At 42.8% G+C, this 20,310-nt stretch overlaps 1 protein-coding gene across 1 annotated transcript in view; it reads left to right on the top strand.

The window, feature by feature from the left end:
- ogfod3 (2-oxoglutarate and iron dependent oxygenase domain containing 3) overlaps positions 1-20,310 on the top strand; it is a 34,141-nt gene that overhangs the window by 2,989 nt on the left and 10,842 nt on the right. The window contains exons 5-8 of the mRNA XM_023993242.2: positions 1,719-1,783; positions 3,525-3,581; positions 9,368-9,521; positions 13,140-13,263. Of these exons, the coding sequence (XP_023849010.1) occupies positions 1,719-1,783; positions 3,525-3,581; positions 9,368-9,521; positions 13,140-13,263 (400 nt within the window). The remainder of the gene's footprint in view (positions 1-1,718; positions 1,784-3,524; positions 3,582-9,367; positions 9,522-13,139; positions 13,264-20,310) is intronic.

The raw sequence follows: 20,310 nt of genomic DNA, 5'->3' as shown, positions 1-20,310 counted from the left end.
TCCACTGCCTAAAAATAGTAAAGCACCATTTGCTGTCTCTAACAGCCACCCAATCAGTTTGCTGGGGGTAGAGAATTGTGTTTGACCAAATACAATGATATTTTCTAGAGAAGAAGTTAACTACTGACTTTCAGCATGCATATAGTGAAGGGCACTCAACTTGGAATGCACTGATTCCGAAGACCGATGATTGGTTAAAATAAATGGATAATAAGATGATAGTTGGAGTTGTATTGTTAGATTTCAGTACAGCCTTTGATGTTATTAATCATAAATTGTTATTGAAGAAACTCACTTGCTATGGCTTTACATCATCTTCCATCACATGGTTGGAGAGTTATTTATCCAATAGAACCCAGAGAGTGTTATTCAGTGGAAGCTTCTTTAACATCCGATATGTACAGTGCGGTGTCCCTCAGGGCAGTTGCCTTGGGCCTTTACTCTTCTCTATTTTTACAAATGCTTTGCCACTGGTCTTACACAAGATACGACTACGTATTGAGATAATTCCACACTACATGTCAGCACCCAAAGTCAGTGAGCTCACTGAAATTCTAAATAGGGAGTTACAGTTCAATCAGAATGGGTGATGAATAATAAACTGGTCTTAAACACATCTACAACTAAAAGCATTGTATTTGGTTCAAAACATTCTCTAAAGACCTAAACCTCAACTGGAGTTGTGTATAAAGCGACCATTGAGCAAGTTGAGGAAGCTGAACTCCTAGGTATAACAATGGATGGTCAATTATCATGGCCAAGTCATATTGACAAAGTTGTTGTGAGGATGGGGAGGGGTATGTATATTATAAAAATGTGTTCTGCTTTTTTGACACAAATCTACTGTACTAGTTGTTCAGGATCTGGTCTTGTCCCATCTTTATTACTGTCCAGTAACATGGTCAAGTGCAGCAAAGAAAGACCTAGCAAAGCTGCAGCTGTCTCAAAACAGAGCAGCACACCTTGCCTTTAACTGCACGTACAGAACTAACATCAACAACATGCATGCCAGTGTTTCCTGGTTGAGGGTTGATGAGAGATTAACTGCTTCTCTTCTAGTTTTTATGATGAATATTACTGTAATGAAAATTCCAGATTGTGTGCATAATCAAATAACATTCAGCTCAGACACCCAGACATACCCCTCATGACATGCCACCAGGGGTCTCTTCACACTCCCCAAGTCCAAAACGAATTTACTGCAACGCACAGTATTKTACAGAGGCATGATCCCATGGAAGCAAATCTCCAAATTAAAAAAATTATATCAAACAAAATTTAATGGACTTGGCAGGAACTGTGAGGGGAGAAACACAGACCCATGCCTATATATATATATATATCATTCTATTTTAATTTAGTGTCACTGTCATTGTCTGACTGTCCTTGTCTGACTGTCCTTGTCTATCAGTGTGTTGTTACTTGTCATGTTTTGTGTTTTTTTATAAGTGTGGACGCGAGTGTGTGTGAGCTGATGCGGTATGTGTCTCTTCAGTGTGTGTATGGTAGAGACTGTCACTCTCGTATGCTGGCGGAGTAAGAGAACTGGGGGAAGTGCGCTGGCTGGTTGGGGTCCTCAGGAAGAATAGCTGCTGCTTCGGCAAAAGCTAATGGGGATCCGAATAAACCAATAAACAACAATAACAAATAAAGGGCAGAGAAGTAGACTGAAATAAGTTCTAATAATTTGCTTATTCAATTTTTTTTGGCCTCTCCAGGCTTCCATCCTGGACCTGCACTCTGGGGCTCTGTCGATGGGGAAGCAGTTTGTCAACATCTACAGGTGAGGAGGAGTGAACAGTTCTCTCTCTCCTCTCGCTATCTCGCTCTCTCTCTGATCCAGTGTCTTTTTCCCTTTTTAAATTCAAAATAATGATCCTAATTAAATAGCACTTTTCATTACAAACAAGAATTTCAAAGTCACTTTGAAAACAAAAACAAATGTATAGATCTGGCAGTTCATGGTTGGTTGTCTTCCACAGCTTCAGATGTCTTGAGGCAGTTCGGAAAGGCAGTCAGCAACTTGAGCGGAGGGAGTATCGATGATACAGACAGGCAGGGAGAAATGTCAGTCAGATAGTAGACAAGCCCAGAGCTCTTCATCAGGCATGCCGTCTCCTCCTCCGTAGGCACGCTGGATTATCCACTATCAAAGTGCAGCACCCACCTGGCTGATACTTTGGCGGCTGTAAAAGTGCCAGAAAAGACCACCACACCTCGACAGTAGTCTGGAACAGTCCCGTATGAGGCGAGCCTCTGCCATTCCTTCAAACCGCAGTCCATAWCTTTCCAGAAATATTTACAGAGCTCTCTGCCTAGGCGACCGCCATGGCAACCACAGAACTCCTGGGTATACCAGTATGGATCCACATACTGGTAAATATGCGGTAAAGAGGTCAATGGAATAGAAGAAGGACGCCGGATTGGRGTACATTCAACACATCTAATTGAACAAAGTGGATATTAGTGATTGATGTATTATAACAGGCCCACAATGTGGTCACTAAAGTCCGATTTGGATATACATATTTTTATATACAGTATTTGGCTGTTTTCGCTCCATAACATTTAGAAGTAGTTACTTTTCAGGTTTAGAAGAAGTGACTGATAAATGCTAACTCCCGTTTCGTATAAGCTGGTAGCATAGCTAGAGTACAGAAATCTGTGGAGGTCGTCAAAGTCATTTTTTTAACTGCAATGCAGCTGATMGGTGAAGAGACATGAATATGTGTTGGGGTTGACATCCATTCCAGCCTTATACCGTTAAACGTATCGTTTTACCTCAACATAGTGTGAAATACACATAAACAGTAGCCCAAATGTATAGGCACAGTTTTGCTGGGGGGCAATGAGGAGATTCGGTATCATTCCCCCACGGCGTCTTTCTCCCACGTGTTTCCATGGCATTTACATTTTTGGGTCGAGTTCCATTGAGCTCTTAACCAGATCTATGTACCGTCTAAAGGTATTTTGATACAATGCTAAATAAATGTGAAGTTCTACACATTTCATTACTTCCCTGTCAGTTTTGTCCTAGTTAGGTTGAGTGTAAAACCATCAGAACAGAGAAAGCCCATTCACTACTCATAAAACATATGAAGACCTGTTGAATATTCTGAAACTTAAAATACCCTCAAATACCCCCATACCCTCAAAAATGTGATATTTTGGCCTTATCGCCCAGCCCTACTCTGACTCTAAAACCCTATCTCATTTGCCCTCCCCAGCTATAAAACCTTGGTGCAGCTGGCTGCTACACTCATCGAAATAMAATCTAGATTAGATTTCTATGGCTACACTACTAACTGAACCATTCATCTCACTCACTCGCTCCATCAGTCTTRCGAAACTGTGGCATCTCCTGCAATCCGTCTGCTTCTTTATCCTGCCCTCTTTGGAAAGCGGCTCTGTCATGGCCTCTTGGGTAATTGTGCAGTGCACTGTGCTGTCTGTGTTGCTGGATGGTAATGTATGCTAATGGCCCGGTTCTGTTCTGCTCTCTATGCCTGCGTGGCTGATGACAGGTACTTTGGGGAGCAGATAACAGATGTATTCTCTGAAGAGGACTTCCGACTCTACAGGTAGGTGTGTGCTTGTGTGCGTGTTTTTAGGGCTGCATGATTCATCGATTTCAGATCGAAATTGAAATATTGACATGTGCAATATCCATATTCTCCTTTCATTAACACTCCATTAATACAACAAAAACGACACTACGGTACCTCTTCCAATGAGATGCGCTAGACTCCGTTCAATCATTCTCTACATGCACAGAGGAAGCTGACCAATCACACTCTGCGTGGCATGCACATACTGGCCAATCACAACCATCCCTGCTTAGAGTGCGCAGTTATATATTGTAGAGCTCCGCCCCTATTGGTTTACCGTGCTGCCAAGGCAGCATCGCCTGAGAAAATGTAATTATGCACGCACCTTCAGACTATGAGAGTACATGTGCCCTATACACTGAGTATAGCAAACATTAGGAACACCTTCCTAATATTGAGTTGCATTCCCAATGGATTCTGAAAGGTGTCGAAAGCGTTCCACAGGGATGCTGGCCCATGTTGACTCCAATTCTTCCCARAGTTGTCAAGCTGGTTAAATGTCCTTTGGATGGCGAACCATTCTTGATATACACAAGAAATTGTTGAGCGTGAACAGCCCAGCAGCGTTGCAGTTCTTGACACAAACCAGTGAGCCTGGCACCTACTACCATACCCCATTCAAAGGCACTTAAATATTTTGTCTTGCCCATTCACCCTCTGAATGGCACATGTACACAATCCATGCCTCAATTGTCTCAAGGCTTAAAAATCCTTCTTTAACCTGTCTCTTCTCATTCATCTATACTGATTTGAAGTGAATTTAACAAGTGACATCAATAAGGGATCATAGCTTCCCCCTGGATTCACCTGGTCAGTCTGTCATGAAAGAGCAGGTGTTCTTAATGTTTTATATACTCTGTGTATATTGAGGCTACTTCCCTTCAATCAGCCTCCCAGTTATTTTCAGCGCGACTTGAAGCTGTAGAGCCATAGAAGAAAAGAAGTTGATGAAACCGTCGTAGGATATCAAGTCACCCTACGTCGTCATGAGTACGATGGGAGTTTGGCCCCTCAGTGTTCCGTGTCAGTGACAGACAGCTTTTTTTTTTTATGACCTTTCCACCGGATATATGGTATCATCAGATCATGATATTTTGTTATTTCACACAGAGGCTTGGTGATTATTGAGGCCGGCAGTGTTGGAAAGATTTTTCAAATACTGAGGAACTATCATTTGCAATGGATGTTAAAAAAACAGACTTCGTTTACAATGTGTGAGTGGAAGAAATAATGACTGAGAAGCTCAGCTTATTAGTTGTGGACTTGGTGAGRTAAGGCAATCAGAAATCAGATATTGGCAAATGGGCCTTCTCCTACATTGGCATGCAGCTGACCAGGTAGGCCTACTTCCATGCATGCTCAGGCCTACGCGCTCCCTCAACGTTTTCAAGACCGAGAAACCAGACACATGCTCATTGCTCACGGAGCGCTCCAAAGAAAAGACAATGAAAAGATTGACAACTCGTAATGGTTATGAAATAAACCAAAACTTGTTTCTCACAATTGTAGCAGGTTGTGAACTCTGCAAACAACTTTCCCACTCCGAGAATGGTAAATGACTGAAATGAATACATGTATTAACAGAAAGCTATGTAACCAAATGACGAGGGATTAACGGTACATTTACTAGGCCTACTGGTGATCTATGTAATGTGGAAGTTCTAAACAAAATAAACCATCAAAGGGCAAACAATTCACACCATGTAAAGATGGATGGGCAAGAATTGGCGGGAGACGGCTGAGTGCATTCTGAAGAGCCGAGGTATGTGTTTTATGGAGAGGGACACGTCATATCTTCGCCACACGCCCTTTGTTTTGTTACAACAGTTTAAATTCAACCCGAGACACATTATCTTCACGCTTATTTTAGATGCTTTTGTCTGACAGCCGCAACTCAATCAGCTCAACATATTGCCACGCAGGCTGCCCAAATTGCTGGATTCCCTAATAGGCATAGGCCTACACACTTGTGATTTGAAACAATCTACAGAATCAAAAAATGAAATAAGGTAATGATACTCTCTGGCTAAGTCATGCTTTCTGGTGAAGTATTTTATTTACACAGGAGTCATTTATCCAATTTTTGGCAAAATATCAACTTACTTCAAGGGAAGCCTGCATCCTAACAGTGTACTGTGCAGCCGCAAACTTTCCTTTCCAATTCTCAAGAGGCTGAAACCAGAGAGCTGTATATAATGACGAGACGCTCATGTCTCTGCCCTAACAATGGGAGTCGTTGTGACCAAGGTGGGAAGGCAGATGACAAGCTTAGGTCTGCATATTATGCCCATAGATACGCATTGGGCTTATTCTGGACAGATTTTGGCGAGAGTGAGCCCACTTGCTTCGGAGAAACTCTCTCACAGGACAGAGCATCCGAGAGAGTGAAACATCGCCCCTCTGTCATACTATATATAGACCATGTATCTGATGAGGTCTGTCCAGAAATAGTATGACATGTCATACTCTTTTGGTCCAGACAGGATCAGAGACCTGGTCTACACATACTGAGACACAGGGGCACTGTTTCTCTCGCTCGGATCAATATTTCAATATTTTATTTGTATGGTCCTTGCGATGACGACTACTTGGAGGAGGCGACTGTCTCTCCCTCTCTAACATGTTGACCAAACCGGGTCCGCGCGTGCACCATCGTGTTCATGTTGATTTTTGTCTATCCCCACCATCGTGTTCATGTTGTTTTTGTCTATCCCCACCATCGTGTTCATGTTGATTTTGTCTATCCCCACCATCGTGTTCATGTTGATTTTGTCTATCCCCACCATCGTGTTCATGTTGATTTTGTCTATCCCCACCATCGTATTCATGTTGATTTTGTCTATCCCCACCAGACGCATTCATGACAACTATATTATTTTAGAGACTGGTCGAAACACATATGAAACATTCATGGACATTTAGATAGCTTGTTGTTGCTATCTAATTTGTTCTGGAAAAGAAACATTGGTTTGTTGTTTTACCTGAAATGCATATGGTCCTTTTTTGGTGGATATTTGTAGAATTTTTACCCATGTTTAGTCATACAAAATGCTATGTTCTCTACTCCGGCAATTAATCCACGGATAAAAAGGGAGACCTAGTTTGTTTTTCTCTTTGTTCATTCTTCTTCMTCTGTGGATGTTATATGGTAGTTGGCAACAAACTTTAAGGTGCATTACCACCTCCAAATGGGCTGGAGTGTGGCCCCTGTTCATCTTTCAATCACCCATGTGCGCATATGCTCATGAAAACAATGCGATGGGAGAGGCGGGACCTGCAGAGCGTCAAGTGTCTAAAATGTAATTACTATTTTAGCGCTTGGCTATACTATTTTAGCGCTTGGCTACGCTTGCGAGCAGTTTGGATTGAATAACATTTTTATTTTTGCAATGCTCACGCAAGCAAAACAGGCAGTGTGGTCAGCATGTAAGAGCCGGTTGTTTTTGGACTCTTTGAGGAGCCTGCAATCCAACTCGGGAGTCCCCTCCCCCTCTTCCTCCTGTGACGGAAGCAGCTGAGTGGGTAGGCGGACCCTACAAGTGTCTGAAGAAGGCAGATGAACCAATGGCTCCATCCATGCCAGCTCTCAGGTACATGGAGGGCGCCTGGGAAAGCCCGCTGATGGCGCCAGTGTAATTGTTCCTGCCATTCAGAAGAGTACACCTATCTCCAAGAAGGCTCTTTTCGGAGCTGCTGTGGTGGAGGCGATGGAGACACTCTAAATGGAGATTCCTAAGCTCAATGACACCATGTTCATCTTGTTCCGGGCTCCTGACCCTATAATAAAAAAAACACACTACCGAATCCAAAGGACCGATTCACAGCACAGCAAGCTGAAATGTGTTTCACACTCAACACTCAGGCAGCAGCTGCTGCCAGCAATGTGGCACTCCTTGCAGTGTCGCTGTCCAAGTTATTGACGGGGAAGGATGCTCTCACGGGGAAGGTGGATAAAGTGGCTTGGATTTCTGGCGCTATCCTTCATTTGACTCAGGTCTCCGCAATATGTGCTGGGCGGCAGCTGTGGCTCACCGGCACCTGTGGCTCTCTCTCACTGCCATGAAGGAGCTAGAGCGGAACGAGTTGCTCAATGCACCTATCTCCAAGAAGGCTCTTTTCGGAGCTGCTGTGGTGGAGGCGATGGAGCCCTTTGGGAAATCGGTGGAGGGGAGGAAGCAGCTGGCCAAACATCTGCCCATGGCAACGTCAGCCTTACAGCATCGACGGCCATCTTGTCATCCTCCTCATCTCAGAGACCAGGGTCTACAGTCCAATACCGAGCCCGTCGCCAGGCGGCAGCTCCAACCAACACTTCTGCTGTCCCAGCTACCCCTGCGCCGCCAGCTGACCCAGATGCGACACCGCGTTTTAACACAACGCGGGGGAGCAGATGGGGAAACAGACTCTGACCAGTTTTACCTCCATTCCCCACACTCCTGTTGGAGGAGACCCTATTCCACAAAGCAGACCCTTTTTCCATGACTAACATATGATCTCTCAGGTTGCTCTCTGTCCAGAGGTGTATCGGCCCTTTCAGGCGCGTAATGTCAGACTCTCATATCCCTGGCTCACGTGTCCAGTGCTCATCAGAGAAGATGGCGTGTGTGACAAAAAAGGCTCCGACCCACTACCAGCCCCCTTTGGAGCAGGCAGCAGGGATGATCTTTGGCCCACGTACAAGGCCACAGCCTGAGCCTGCCTCTGTTATAAGGTGACGCCGGTACTACCATTATGCACATAACCATCATAACGGCGCCACCGGATTCTCTGGTCTGATGAAACTAGGGTCGTCACRAGTTACCACAGACACAAAGTCATAAACCCCACATATTTACAATTTATCTTCTTTAAAATGTGATTTTTAAACTTAACCCTAAGCTTAACTCCTTACTTTATGCCTAACCCCGACTTTTTAAATTACAACCAAAAAGCAAATGTTTGTTTTCATGAATTTTTACGATATCGCCAATTGTGACTGTGGTAACTAGTGCAAATGCTGAATGAGGAGCAGCAAGTGTGCATAATGATAACGGTGCAAACGTGGTAAACGCCATCGCGTTGATTGACTCCAATGTTTTGGAAACAGTCTGCACCTTGCAATCGGTAGGCTAGATGTCATGTTTTTAAGGCACTTTGACTTTAATTTCAATTATAATAAGGGTTGAACCTACCTATACATAATTGCACAATCATAAGCTTCCTATTCCATTTGCAGTCCATGGCTGCCTGAATACATAATTAACTCATAATGGTAACATAGGATCTAATAATGTTGTTAATTAATTAATTAGTGTTGCGTTTATAGCACACCAAATTTGGAAGATCTTGTTAAAAATGAATGTTTGTTAATATGTAGGTGTAATAATCCTATCAATTATCATATAACAATGTTGAAAAGGATTTTCATTTGGTTTTGTATTCAGTTAGCACAGTATGTATTAATTCATACAATCTCATTTTAGAAGTGATGTACTCTACCCTGACAGATGTTTTCACCATGTCTGATGGAATTACCAAGTTTTCACCCAAGTGTTTGAAAATCTCAATTCATAATCGCAATTGCAATATCTGGCCCCCAAAAATTGCTTTTTGATCTTTTGTATTAATTGTGTGTGTGTGTGTGTCTCTGTGTGAATTATATTTACAGGCCCAAGTTACACACCATTGTAAGATGCACTGTATGAATCCATTTTCATTCATTAATAATGGACTGATTGATTAATTGTTTTATTGGTTTATTGATTACTTCCACCCTACAGGGAGGTGCGTGGTCGTATTCAGGCAGTGATAGCGGAGACATTTGACCTGGACCCGTCTCTTCTGTACCTCACCAAGCCCACCTTCTTCTCACGCATCAACAGCACACTGGCCAAGACACAGCATGATGAGTACTGGCACCCTCACATAGACAAGGTAAGATTATTTTATATAAGAGAAGGTGCCATAATATAATTAAGCAATAAGGCCCCTGGGGGTGTGGTACAACGCAGAGTGCCTGCCTTTATGCACGACACAACGCGGAGTGCCTGGATACAGCCCTTACCTGTGGTATATTGGCAATATACCACAACCCCCCCCCCCCCAAGCTGCCTTATTGCTATTATAAACTGGTTACCAAGATAATTAGAGCAGTAAAAATAAAACTACATGTTTTGTCATGTCCGTGGTATGCGGTCAGATATACCACGGCTTTCGGCCAATCAGCATTTAGGGCTCGAACCACCCAGTTTCTAATATTACATAAAGAAAGGTGTAATATGTTTTATACCATGGTGTTGTTGAATACTGCTTTCTGATTGGCTTGAAGGGCATTCTCGAGCGTGCATTATTTCCCTATAACGCATGGTATATTTGCACGGTAGAATTTAATGGCTATAGTTCATTTTTACATGTGTTTTCAGCTGCTTTTGAAAGCAACAGTCAAATTGAAAACAGTATTGGTATTGTTGAATTCGATTTTCATAATAGCAAGCTAGGACTGATGGTTTGGTTAGCTAAACTAGCCGGTCTGTTTGTTTGGTTACCACGGCAACTACTGTATCTATCTAGTAAACTTCCTAGCTACTTCAGTGGATGTTGAACACATTTCTACCAGCAAATGAACACATTTCTAGTGGCAAATCTGTTAAATTATAGCCATAGCATAAAAGGGATAATCAACTCGCGGCTCTATTCGTTCTCTGGAAAATAATGCAACTAGGTTGAAGGTCAGTTCCACTGCACTAGCGCGTCGTGGAACATACCTTCCACCTCGTTAACTTTTTTCTATAGAACGCATAGCCTCTCGTTGATTATCCCTTACATATACACACACACACAAGCAAACACAAACGTTTAAACTTTGCCTCTTTCTGCATTGTCCTGTGTGATACATTTTACAGGGGCACCTAGATTACCTTTAAATCAAATCAAATGTTATGTCACATGTGCCGAATACAACAGGTAGGTAGGTAGACCTTACAGTGAATTGCTTACTTACAAGCCCTAACCAACAATGCAATTAAAACCACACGGCCAGGTTTCTGACCTCCCTATAGGCTGTCTCGTCGTTGTCGATCATCAGGCCTACCACTGTTGTGTCATCGGCAAACTTAATGATGGTGTCGTGCCTGGCTGTGCAGTCATGAACAGGGAGTACAGGAGGGGGCTGAGCACGCACCCCTGAGGGGCCCCTGTGTTGAGGATCAGCGTGGCGGATGTGTTACCTACCCTTTCCACCTGGGGGCGGCCCGTCAGGAAGTCCAGGATCCAGTTGAAGAGGGAAGTGTTTAGTCCCAGGGTCCTTTGCTTAGTGATGAGCTTTGAGGGCACTATGGTGTTTAATGCTGAGCTGTAGTGGGAAAGGGCAGTGTGGAGTGCAATAGAGTGCATCATTTGTGGATCTGTTAGGGCAGTATGCAAATTGGAGTGGGTCTATGGTTTCTGGGATAATGGTGTTATGTGAGCCATGACCATCCTTTCAAAGCATTTCATGGCTACGGGTCTGTAGTCATTTAGACAGGTTACCTTAGTGTTCTTGGGCACAGGGACTATGGTGGTCTGCTTGAAACATGTTGGTATTAGACTCAGACAGGGAGAGGTTGAAAATGTCAGTGAAGACACTTGCCAGTTGGTCAGCGCATGCTCGGAGTACACGTCCTGGTAATCCGTCTGGCCCTTCGGCCTTGTGAATGTTGACCTGTTTTTAAAGGTCTTTCTCACATCACTTTAGTTGTGTAGTCAAGAAGTGTTGAAGCCTCCTAGCTTACCAAAATGCAATGAATGTCCCCTTCTCCTGTTTCACAGTACAGCAGACCCGCTGACTGTAGTCAGACCCGTGTAAAGCATACACTTCCTCTCATCTGTGTTTTAAATATCCCCTTTTAATACTTATGAAACAGATTTTATGAAACTTTTGTACAGTAGTTCTATATCAATGACTTCATAAAAAGTACATTATGGAACAGGAAAACCTATTGAATGTGTTTTGGGGCGAGTAAAACATATTATTTTATTTTTCTCTCCGAAAAGTGATTTGAAATATAGTCTTGAGGGTAAGTTCATGGTTAATTGAAAGTTGCGTATTTTCTGTTTCAGCTTTGATCGCACATGAATATATCTCATTATTGTTTAGCCAGCAGGGCAATAGAATGAAGTGATTATTTCATACCAGACTATGATTCCTCCCATTCCATCTTCCTGTGATGTCTCGACTGTGGACCTCGGCAAAGAAAACTTTTTGAAATTCATTGGGTTATTCAATTGATAGGACTCTAAGAGCTGTTTGTACACATTGCACACTACAGATAAAAGGTCCCAAAGGATATGTCGGAATGTTTATCTTATCTGTTCGCTAAGGTGTGCGTGTGTGTTCTCGTATCTTTGAGCATTCTTCATTTGCTGATGCTCCATCGTGTGTGTGTGTGTGTTCGCCTTCTGCCTGTGTCCGTGCGCATATTAGATATTCTGGGTATCTCTGATCATTATTCATTTTACTGTGCCCCAAAAACTTCATCATATCTCCTCTGAGTCTTCCGCAATATAAATTAATGTCACCTTATCCTCTCTCTCTCGGCTCCTCGACAGCTGGGAAAATGTAATCCAAAAGCACCAGCTCTCTCCCCCATCTGTCCTCTCCACCCTGCCCCTTCCCCCTCCACCAGGTTTAATTGGCCCAACCAGGCCCTCATTTAAATGTAAATGGTTTTAAGTGTCTTTGGGGCTGGTTTCCACTCCATCAATCATACTGCTGTATCCAAATAAAGTTTGTAATATTTTTTATATATTGTTTTGCAGCGCTAGTGTGCCACTGTTAAATGCATATAAGGGGAAAAGTGCTATGTAAAACAGTGCACCATAACCTTGCCATGCTCATCCAGTGAGGACTGAAACACTATTATGGGACTATGTTCCCAAATTGAAGAAGAACATTTTAGTTATGTCCCTGGTGTAATTTGGTTTGATTAGATGGTTTTTAGATGTTTTATTTGTGTTTCCGGGCTTGCAGGTAGCCTAGTGGTTAGAGCGTTGGGACAGTAACCAAAAGGTTGCTGGATCGAATCCCCGAGCTGACAAGGTAAAAATCAGTCATTCTGCCCCTGAACAAGGCAGTTAACCCACTGTTCCCTGGTAGGCCGTCATTGCAAATAAGAATTAGTTCTTAACTGACTTACCTAGTTAAATAAAGGATATATATATTTATGATTTTTTTTATTCATCAAACCCCCTGGCTAAACAATCACTATTGTAGACTTGACATGACAACAGTTAATCTTTCATATAGCCTACTCAAACATCAGCCCAATTAGATGTATAGATTTTTAGAAGCTCCTTAAATCTCCCTTGCTGGCATTATTCCTTTTCGGTACATATTGTTTGATGAAAATACTTGAATAAGGCAAAACTTCCCAAATTGTCGTCTGGTGCTGGGAAAATTTAAGGCATATAGGTATGAACAAAGAAAGAATCCCACTCGGTATTACTGCCAACAAGTGAGTGTATTGTTTGTCTGCAGAGATTTAAAAACCTGTTGTGTGTTTACCAACATAACAGGTAACCTACGGATCCTTTGACTACACCTCTCTGCTCTACCTGTCTGACTACGGAACAGACTTCACCGGAGGCAGGTTCATCTTCATGGACTCCAATGGCAACCGCACTGTGGAACCGCGAGCAGGTAAATCTCCATACAATGTAAAAGAGTTCAAAATCTAGTGGAAAACTCTTTGTAAGTGCTATTCATTTTTACTATCCCTTTATTATTATTARTATGACATTATTACTATCGCTTTTGGCTGTACATTGTAATCAGCGTTTAACAGTTTTAGCAGTGCTTCGTAAGTGTCCACTCTATGGTTAAAGTAGTGTTTATGTGTAGTCTAAATGAGCCCTAATCCCCTGTAAATGGGTGACTGTGTGGAAGTAAGGCCGTAAATGCTGCAGGATTAGCCGTGATTGTCCTTGGGGGGCCTCGGCTAATGCTGTTGTCAGTCGCTGTATTAGGTAACACTGTTGATCATGTTAACTCTCACTCTTATCCTCCTGGTAATTAATAGTCTGCATTTATTTATAGATGATTGTAAAGTATGGTGGTTATGTGTAAACTGTTTAGTGTCAAAAGAAACTGATGGGATTAGATATTATCTCTCTGTGTCTTGTGTTTGACACCGCTGGTTGAGTGGAAGTGTGTGATGTCCATATTCAGTCCTCTCCACATGAGACTCTGGGCTTGCGTTRTCTCACCCTTTCTCACTTTTTCTCTGTTCTGGCTCTCTGGCTATGGATTTATCCGCCTCTTGTAGTGTCTGAAACGATCCATTTTGCCGTCTTCTCTCTTTCCTCTACTATGTATTTTTATTTTCTTTCTCGTCTCATGGAATTGAGTTCTGTGGTCTCATGACAGTGAGTTCTGTGTTTCATCTGACAGACCTTCAGAATACACATGACCGAAGTCCTTTATTATTAAAGAGAGAACATGCAAATGACATGTATGTGACTGCTGAGAGAAAGAATGGGGAAGAAAAAAAGAAGGAAAGACTGTGAAGGTTTTTGAGGAGGGACTGCTGTGAATCTTCTCGGCACACGACCGAAGCCCTTTATTTTAAAAAAAGAGAATATACAGTACCTGTCAAATGTTTGGACATGCTTACTCATTCAAGGGTTTTTCTTTATTTTTACAATTTCTACATTGTAGAATAATAGTGAAGACATCAAAACTATGAAATAACACGTATGGGAGAATCATGTAGTAACCAAAAAAGTGTTAAACAAATCTTAAATATATTTTAGATTCTTCAAAGTAGCCTTGACGACAGCTTTGCACACACTTGGCATTCTCTCAACCAGCTTCTCCTGGAATGTTTTTCCAACAGTCTTGAAGGAGTTCCCACATATGCTGAGCACTTGTTGGCTGCTTTTCCTTCACTCTGCAGTCCAACTCTTCCCAAACCATCTCAATTGAGTTGATGTCGGGTGATTTTGGAGGCCAGGTCATCTGATGTAGCACTCCATCACTCTCCTTCTTGGTCAAATAGCCCTTACACAGCCTGAAGGTGTGTTGGGTCATTGTCCTGTTGAAAAATGATAGTCCCACTAAGTGCAAACCAGATGGTATGGCGTATCGTTGCAGAATGCTGTGGTAGCCATGTTGGTTAAGTGTACCTTGAATTCTAAATAAATCACTGACGGTGTCACCACCAAAGCACCCCCACACCATCTCACCTCCTCCATGCTTCACGGTGGGAACCACACATGCGTAGATCATCCGTTCACCTACTCTGCGTCTCACTAAGACATGGACTTATCAGACCAAAGYACAGATTTCCACCGGTCTAATGTCCATTGCTCGTGTGTCTTGACCCAAGCAAGTCTCTTATTATTGGTGTCTTTTAGTAGTGGTTCCTTGGAAGCAATTCAACCATGAAGGTCTGATTTCACACAGTCTCCTTTGAACAGTTGATGTTGAGATGTGTATGTTACTTTTATTTGGGCTGCAATTTCTGAGGCCTGTAACTCTAATGAACTCATCCTCTGCAGCAGAGGTAAGTCTGGGTCTTCCTTTCCTGTGGCGGTCCTTGTGAGAGCCAGTTTCATCATAGCGCTTGATGGTTTTTGCGATTGCACTTGAAACATTCAAAGTTCTTGAAATGTTCCGGATTGACTGACCTTCATGTCTCAAGGTAATGATGGACTGTCATTTCTCTTTGCTTATTTGAGCTGTTCTTGCCATAATATGGACATAGCCCTATTTGGTAAAAGACCATCTTCTGTATACCACCCCTACCTTGTCACACAACTGATTGTCTCAAACACATTAATTCATTTTTATTTTATTTCACCTTTATTTAACCAGGTAAGCCAGTTGAGTACAAGTTCTCATGTATAACTGCGACCTGGCCAAGATAAAGCAAAGCAGTGTGACACAAACAACAACACAGAGCTACACATGGAATAAACAAACACTAGAAATAAACAAACGTACAGTCAATAACACAATAGAAAAGACTATATACAGTGTGTGAAAATGAAGTAAGATTAGGGAAGTAAGGCAATAAATAGGCCGTAGTGGCAAAATAATTACAATTTCGCAAATAAACACTGGAGTGAAAGATGTGCAGAAGATGATGTGCAAGTAGAGAGACTGGGGTGCAAAGGAGCAATWAAAWWAAAAAAATGTGTGTAAATATATTATTTATGTGTGTAAATAAATATGGGGATGCGGTAGTTGGATGGGCTATTTACAGATGGGCTATGTACAGGTGCAATGATCTGTAAGCTGCTCTGATAGCTGATGCTTAAAGTTTGTGAGGGAGATATGAGTCTCCAGCTTCAGTGATTCATTCCAGTCATTGGCAGCAGAGAACTGGAAGGAAAGGCGGCCAAAGGTGAGATTGGCTTTCGGGGTGACCAGTGAAATATACATGCTGGAGCGCGTGCTACGGGTGGGTGCTGCTATGGTGACCAGTGAGCTGAGATAAGGCGGGGCTTTACCTAGCAAGGACTTATAGATGACCTGGAGTCAGTGGGTTTGGCAACGAATATGAAGCGAGGGCCAGCCAACGAGAGCATACAGGTCACAGTGGTGGGTAGTATATGGGGCTTTGGTGACGAAATGGATGGCACTGTGATGGACTGCATCCAATTTGCTGAGTAGAGTGTTGGAGGCTATTTTGTAAATGACATCYCRGAAGTCYAGGATCGGTAGGATAGTCAGTTTTACGAGGGTATGTTTGGCAGCATGAGTGAAGGATGCTTTGTTGCGAAATAGGAACCCTATTCTAGATTAAAATGTTGTATTGGAGATGCTTAATATGAGTCTGGAAGTCTACAGTCTAACCAGACACCTAGGTATTTGGAGTTGTCCACATATTCTAAGTCAGCACCGTCCAGAGTAGTGATGCTAGGCGGGCGGGCAGCTATCGGTTGAAGAGCATGCATTTAGTTTTACTTGCATTTAAGAGCAGTTGGAGACCACAGAAGAGTTGTATGGCATTGAAGCTCATCTGGAGGTTAGTTAACACAGTGTCAAAAGAAGGGCCAGAAGTATACAGAATGGTGTCGTCTGCGTAGAGGTGGATCAGAGAATCACCAGCCGCAAGAGCGACATCATTGATGTATACAGAGAAAAGAGTCGGCCCGAGAATTGAACCCTGTGGCACCCCCATAGAGACTGCCAGAGGTCCGGACAACAGGCCCTTCGATTTGACACACTGAACTCTATCTGAGAAGTAGTTGGTGAACCAGGCGAGGCAGTCATTTGAGAAACCAAGGCTGTTGAGTCTACCAATAAGAATGTTGTGATTGACAGAGTCGAAAGCCTTGGCCAGGTCGATGAAGACTGCTGCACAATACTGTCTTTTATCGATGGCGGTTATGATATCACTTAGGACCTTGAGCGTGGCTAAGGTGCATCCGTGACCAGCTTGGAAACCAGATTGCATAGCGGTGGGATTCGAAATGGTCGGTGATCTGTTTGTTAACTTGGCTTTCGAAGACCTTAGAAAGGCAGGGTAAGATGGATATAGTTCTGTAACAGTTTGGGTCTAGAGTGTCTCCCCCTTTGAAGAGGGGGATGACCGCGGCAGCTTTACAATCTATGGGAATCTCAGACGATACAAAAGAGAGGTTGAACAGGCTAGTAATAGGGTTTGCAACAATTTTGGCAGATAATTTTCGAAAGAGAGGGTCCAGATTGTTTAGCCCTGCTAATTTGTAGGGGTCCAGATTTTGCAGCTCTTTCAGAACATCAGCTATCTGGATTTGGGTGAAGGAGAAATGGGGGAGGCTTGGGCAAGCTGCTGTGGGGGGTGCAGAGCTGTTGACCGGGGTAGTGGTAGCCAGGTGGAAAGCATGGCCAGCCGTAGAAAAATGCTTATTGAAATTCTCGATAATAGTAGATTTATCGGTGGTGACAGTGTTTTCTAGCCCCAGTGCAGTGGGCAGCTGGGAGGAGGAAAGAAATTCCACAAATTAACAAGGCACACCTGTTAATTGAAATGCATTCCAGGTGACTCCCTCGAAGCTGGTTGAGAGAATGTCAAGAGTGTGCAAAGCTGTCATCAAGGCGAAGGGTGGCTACTTTGAAGAATTTAAAATATAAAATATATTTTGATTTGTTTAACACTTTTTGGATACTACATGATTCCATATGTGTTATTTCATAGTTTTAATGTCTTTACTGTTATTCTTCTATGTAGAAAATAGTAAAAATAAAGAATGACCCTTGAATGAGTAGGTGTGTCCTAACATTTGACTGGCACTGTATATATGACATGTATGACAGGGAGGCAGGGGATGAAAAAAGGAGAGGGTGAGCCTGAATGGTTTAAAACTGGGACTACCATGTGTCCATTTTCAGAGCCCTCGGAGTCCTCCGCTGAGCCACATTACATTATTATGAGAGAGAAGACGGAGCAGAGCTTAAAACTGATCCAGTGGGATTTGGAGTGTCAGTGTGCCGTTGCTTATGAAGATTGAGCGAAAGAAACTCCGGCATAATTCATGATGTTATTCAGGAGTAGTTATTTCCAGGTTGGAGCCAAGTGGGAGACGTGTTCACTGTATCATTGTATTGAATGAAGATCACCCCACTTCTGTGGTCTAATGATGCAGTGAACCCCACACTGAGATAATTAGGGCTGTTTGAGATAGCAGTGGGGAGAGGGAGGGAGACAAATATTTTGTAGGTAGAAGGAAGGAGGGGGAGAGAGATTGAAAGGGGAGAAACAGATCAGGAAGGAAAGGAGAGATTGAGGCAGAGGCATAGGAGGAGAGATGCAGATCCAGGGATCGGAGGAAGTGGCGAAAAGGGCATGTCTGTCAAGTCACAGGAGTTAATGGGTGTTATCCTGTAGGATCAGGTGGCTTGTCTGATTGGTGCTTTTAAGACCACGAATCCCAGTCGTCCCTCTGTGGCTGCTTGTCTGGGGGTCTTCAACCGTTTCTTGCCCAGGGACCCCCTCCCAGGCAAACCGCGACCCAGGGACCCCCATCATATATTAGCCAACCTCGGGTGAATGATAATGGCAAGGAGAAGTTATCTTTTTTTGTACTTTTTTTAATTAATAGATTTGGTAGATAGTTTTTCATTATTTTGACCTCCCTACATAATAATGGGAAGAGGAAGTGTAATTTAACAGCCTGTTAGCTAGAAGGTAACTCCAAACACATTTTCGTTAAGCTGGTTTAACAAAGGTCAAAGTCAAGAAAGGTTACCAGCAGCACTTGCAAGATATTATCATATTTTCTACAGTAGGTAGTTTATGTAATTAAAATATATTTTATGTTGTTTCTAGCGATATTCCTAAAAACATAAAACWATTTTTCTTTTAAATAATTTTGTGTTAAGTATTTTTGGACCTCCTGCAGTACCCCTAGCGGGCTGCGGACCCCCAGGTGAATATCTTAAAAACATTTTTTTTAACTAGGCCAGTCAGTTAAAAACAAATTCTTATTTACAATGGCGGCCAAACACGGACGATGCTGGGCCAATTATGCGCCGCACTATCGGATGTGATTCAGCCTACCCCTGCTGTAGACGATCCCCCTTGTACTCCTATTAGCAGATCATACAAGGATATATCAATATGTACAAACGGAATATTTACAGACACAAAGGGTTCTTTACATCCACAACGCAGGAGTTCGTTACTTTAACATTAGGGGTTTGCACATAAGTCAACCCAGGCACTTTAATATATTTATGAGACTCCGAGATATACAGTTTAAAATCAGATAACTAATTCATGCATAACACACCTGGCAGTTTGGGGAGAAAGAAAGTGACAGTGCAGATCATTAATTATGGTGGTGTGGGAGGAATAGATTAATTGTCTGGAGGATAGGGATGCTTTTCTGCTGATGAGAGCGTGGGTGGTGTAAAGTTTGTAGGCTAAGCAGCTTCTACTGTCTACAGGGTTGGATGAGTCATACACCTGCATCTATTAATAGTCTGAGGTAGCTTCCTTTCCTCCTTCCCTTCTTGCCTTGTCTCTTTCTACATCAATGGTCTCCAACTCACATRCTGGAGAGCTACTGTGTGTGCAGGCTTTTGTTCTAGCCCTGCACATCTGTTTCAAAGAATTGATTAAGCTTCGTCCATTATTTGTCTGCCACACTGCTTCCTTCTATCCTGTTTCTTCATATGAGTGTAGTTAAAGGAGAGGAAACTAAGGAGTGGATGCCACTACAGCCACTGTTGAGCTGCAACCATGTACTTTAACTTGGAGACAGAGAACACTTWTCTCCTTCATGTTCAATAGCTGCATTTTCACAGGCAGCCCAATTCTGATATTTTGCCCAGTTATTGGTCTTTTGACAAATCAGATCAGATCTTTGCTAATAATTTGGCAAAAGATCACAATTGGCCTGCCTTTGTAGCCAGGGCAGACTAGCAAAAGCTACTAACRCTAACTCTCTCCCTCCCTTCCCCTCTACTCACTGAAACTCAGCCGAGGTTTAAATAGCCTCATAAAATACAATAGCCTGTGGGGCCATGGGCACAGCAATATCAGTGGGTTGGTTTGGAGTCTGGCTGATAGGAGTCTGATTTGATTTGCTCACTAGCAGCCTCTTAGCTTTGTATCTGGTCTCATGGAGTAATGTGCACGGCCACGCTTGAGCTTCACTGACGTGATTATGCATGCAAAGATAACTTACTGTATATCCTCCTGAATATTGGCACTGCTCCATAAATCTGTAAGCCGCTAAGCTAGAGGAGGAGCAG

The sequence above is a fragment of the Salvelinus sp. IW2-2015 genome, linkage group LG8 (assembly GCF_002910315.2).
Source record: "Salvelinus sp. IW2-2015 linkage group LG8, ASM291031v2, whole genome shotgun sequence".
NCBI classification, from domain to species: Eukaryota; Metazoa; Chordata; class Actinopteri; order Salmoniformes; family Salmonidae; genus Salvelinus; species Salvelinus sp. IW2-2015.
This window is presented reverse-complemented; position numbering and strand designations above follow the sequence as displayed.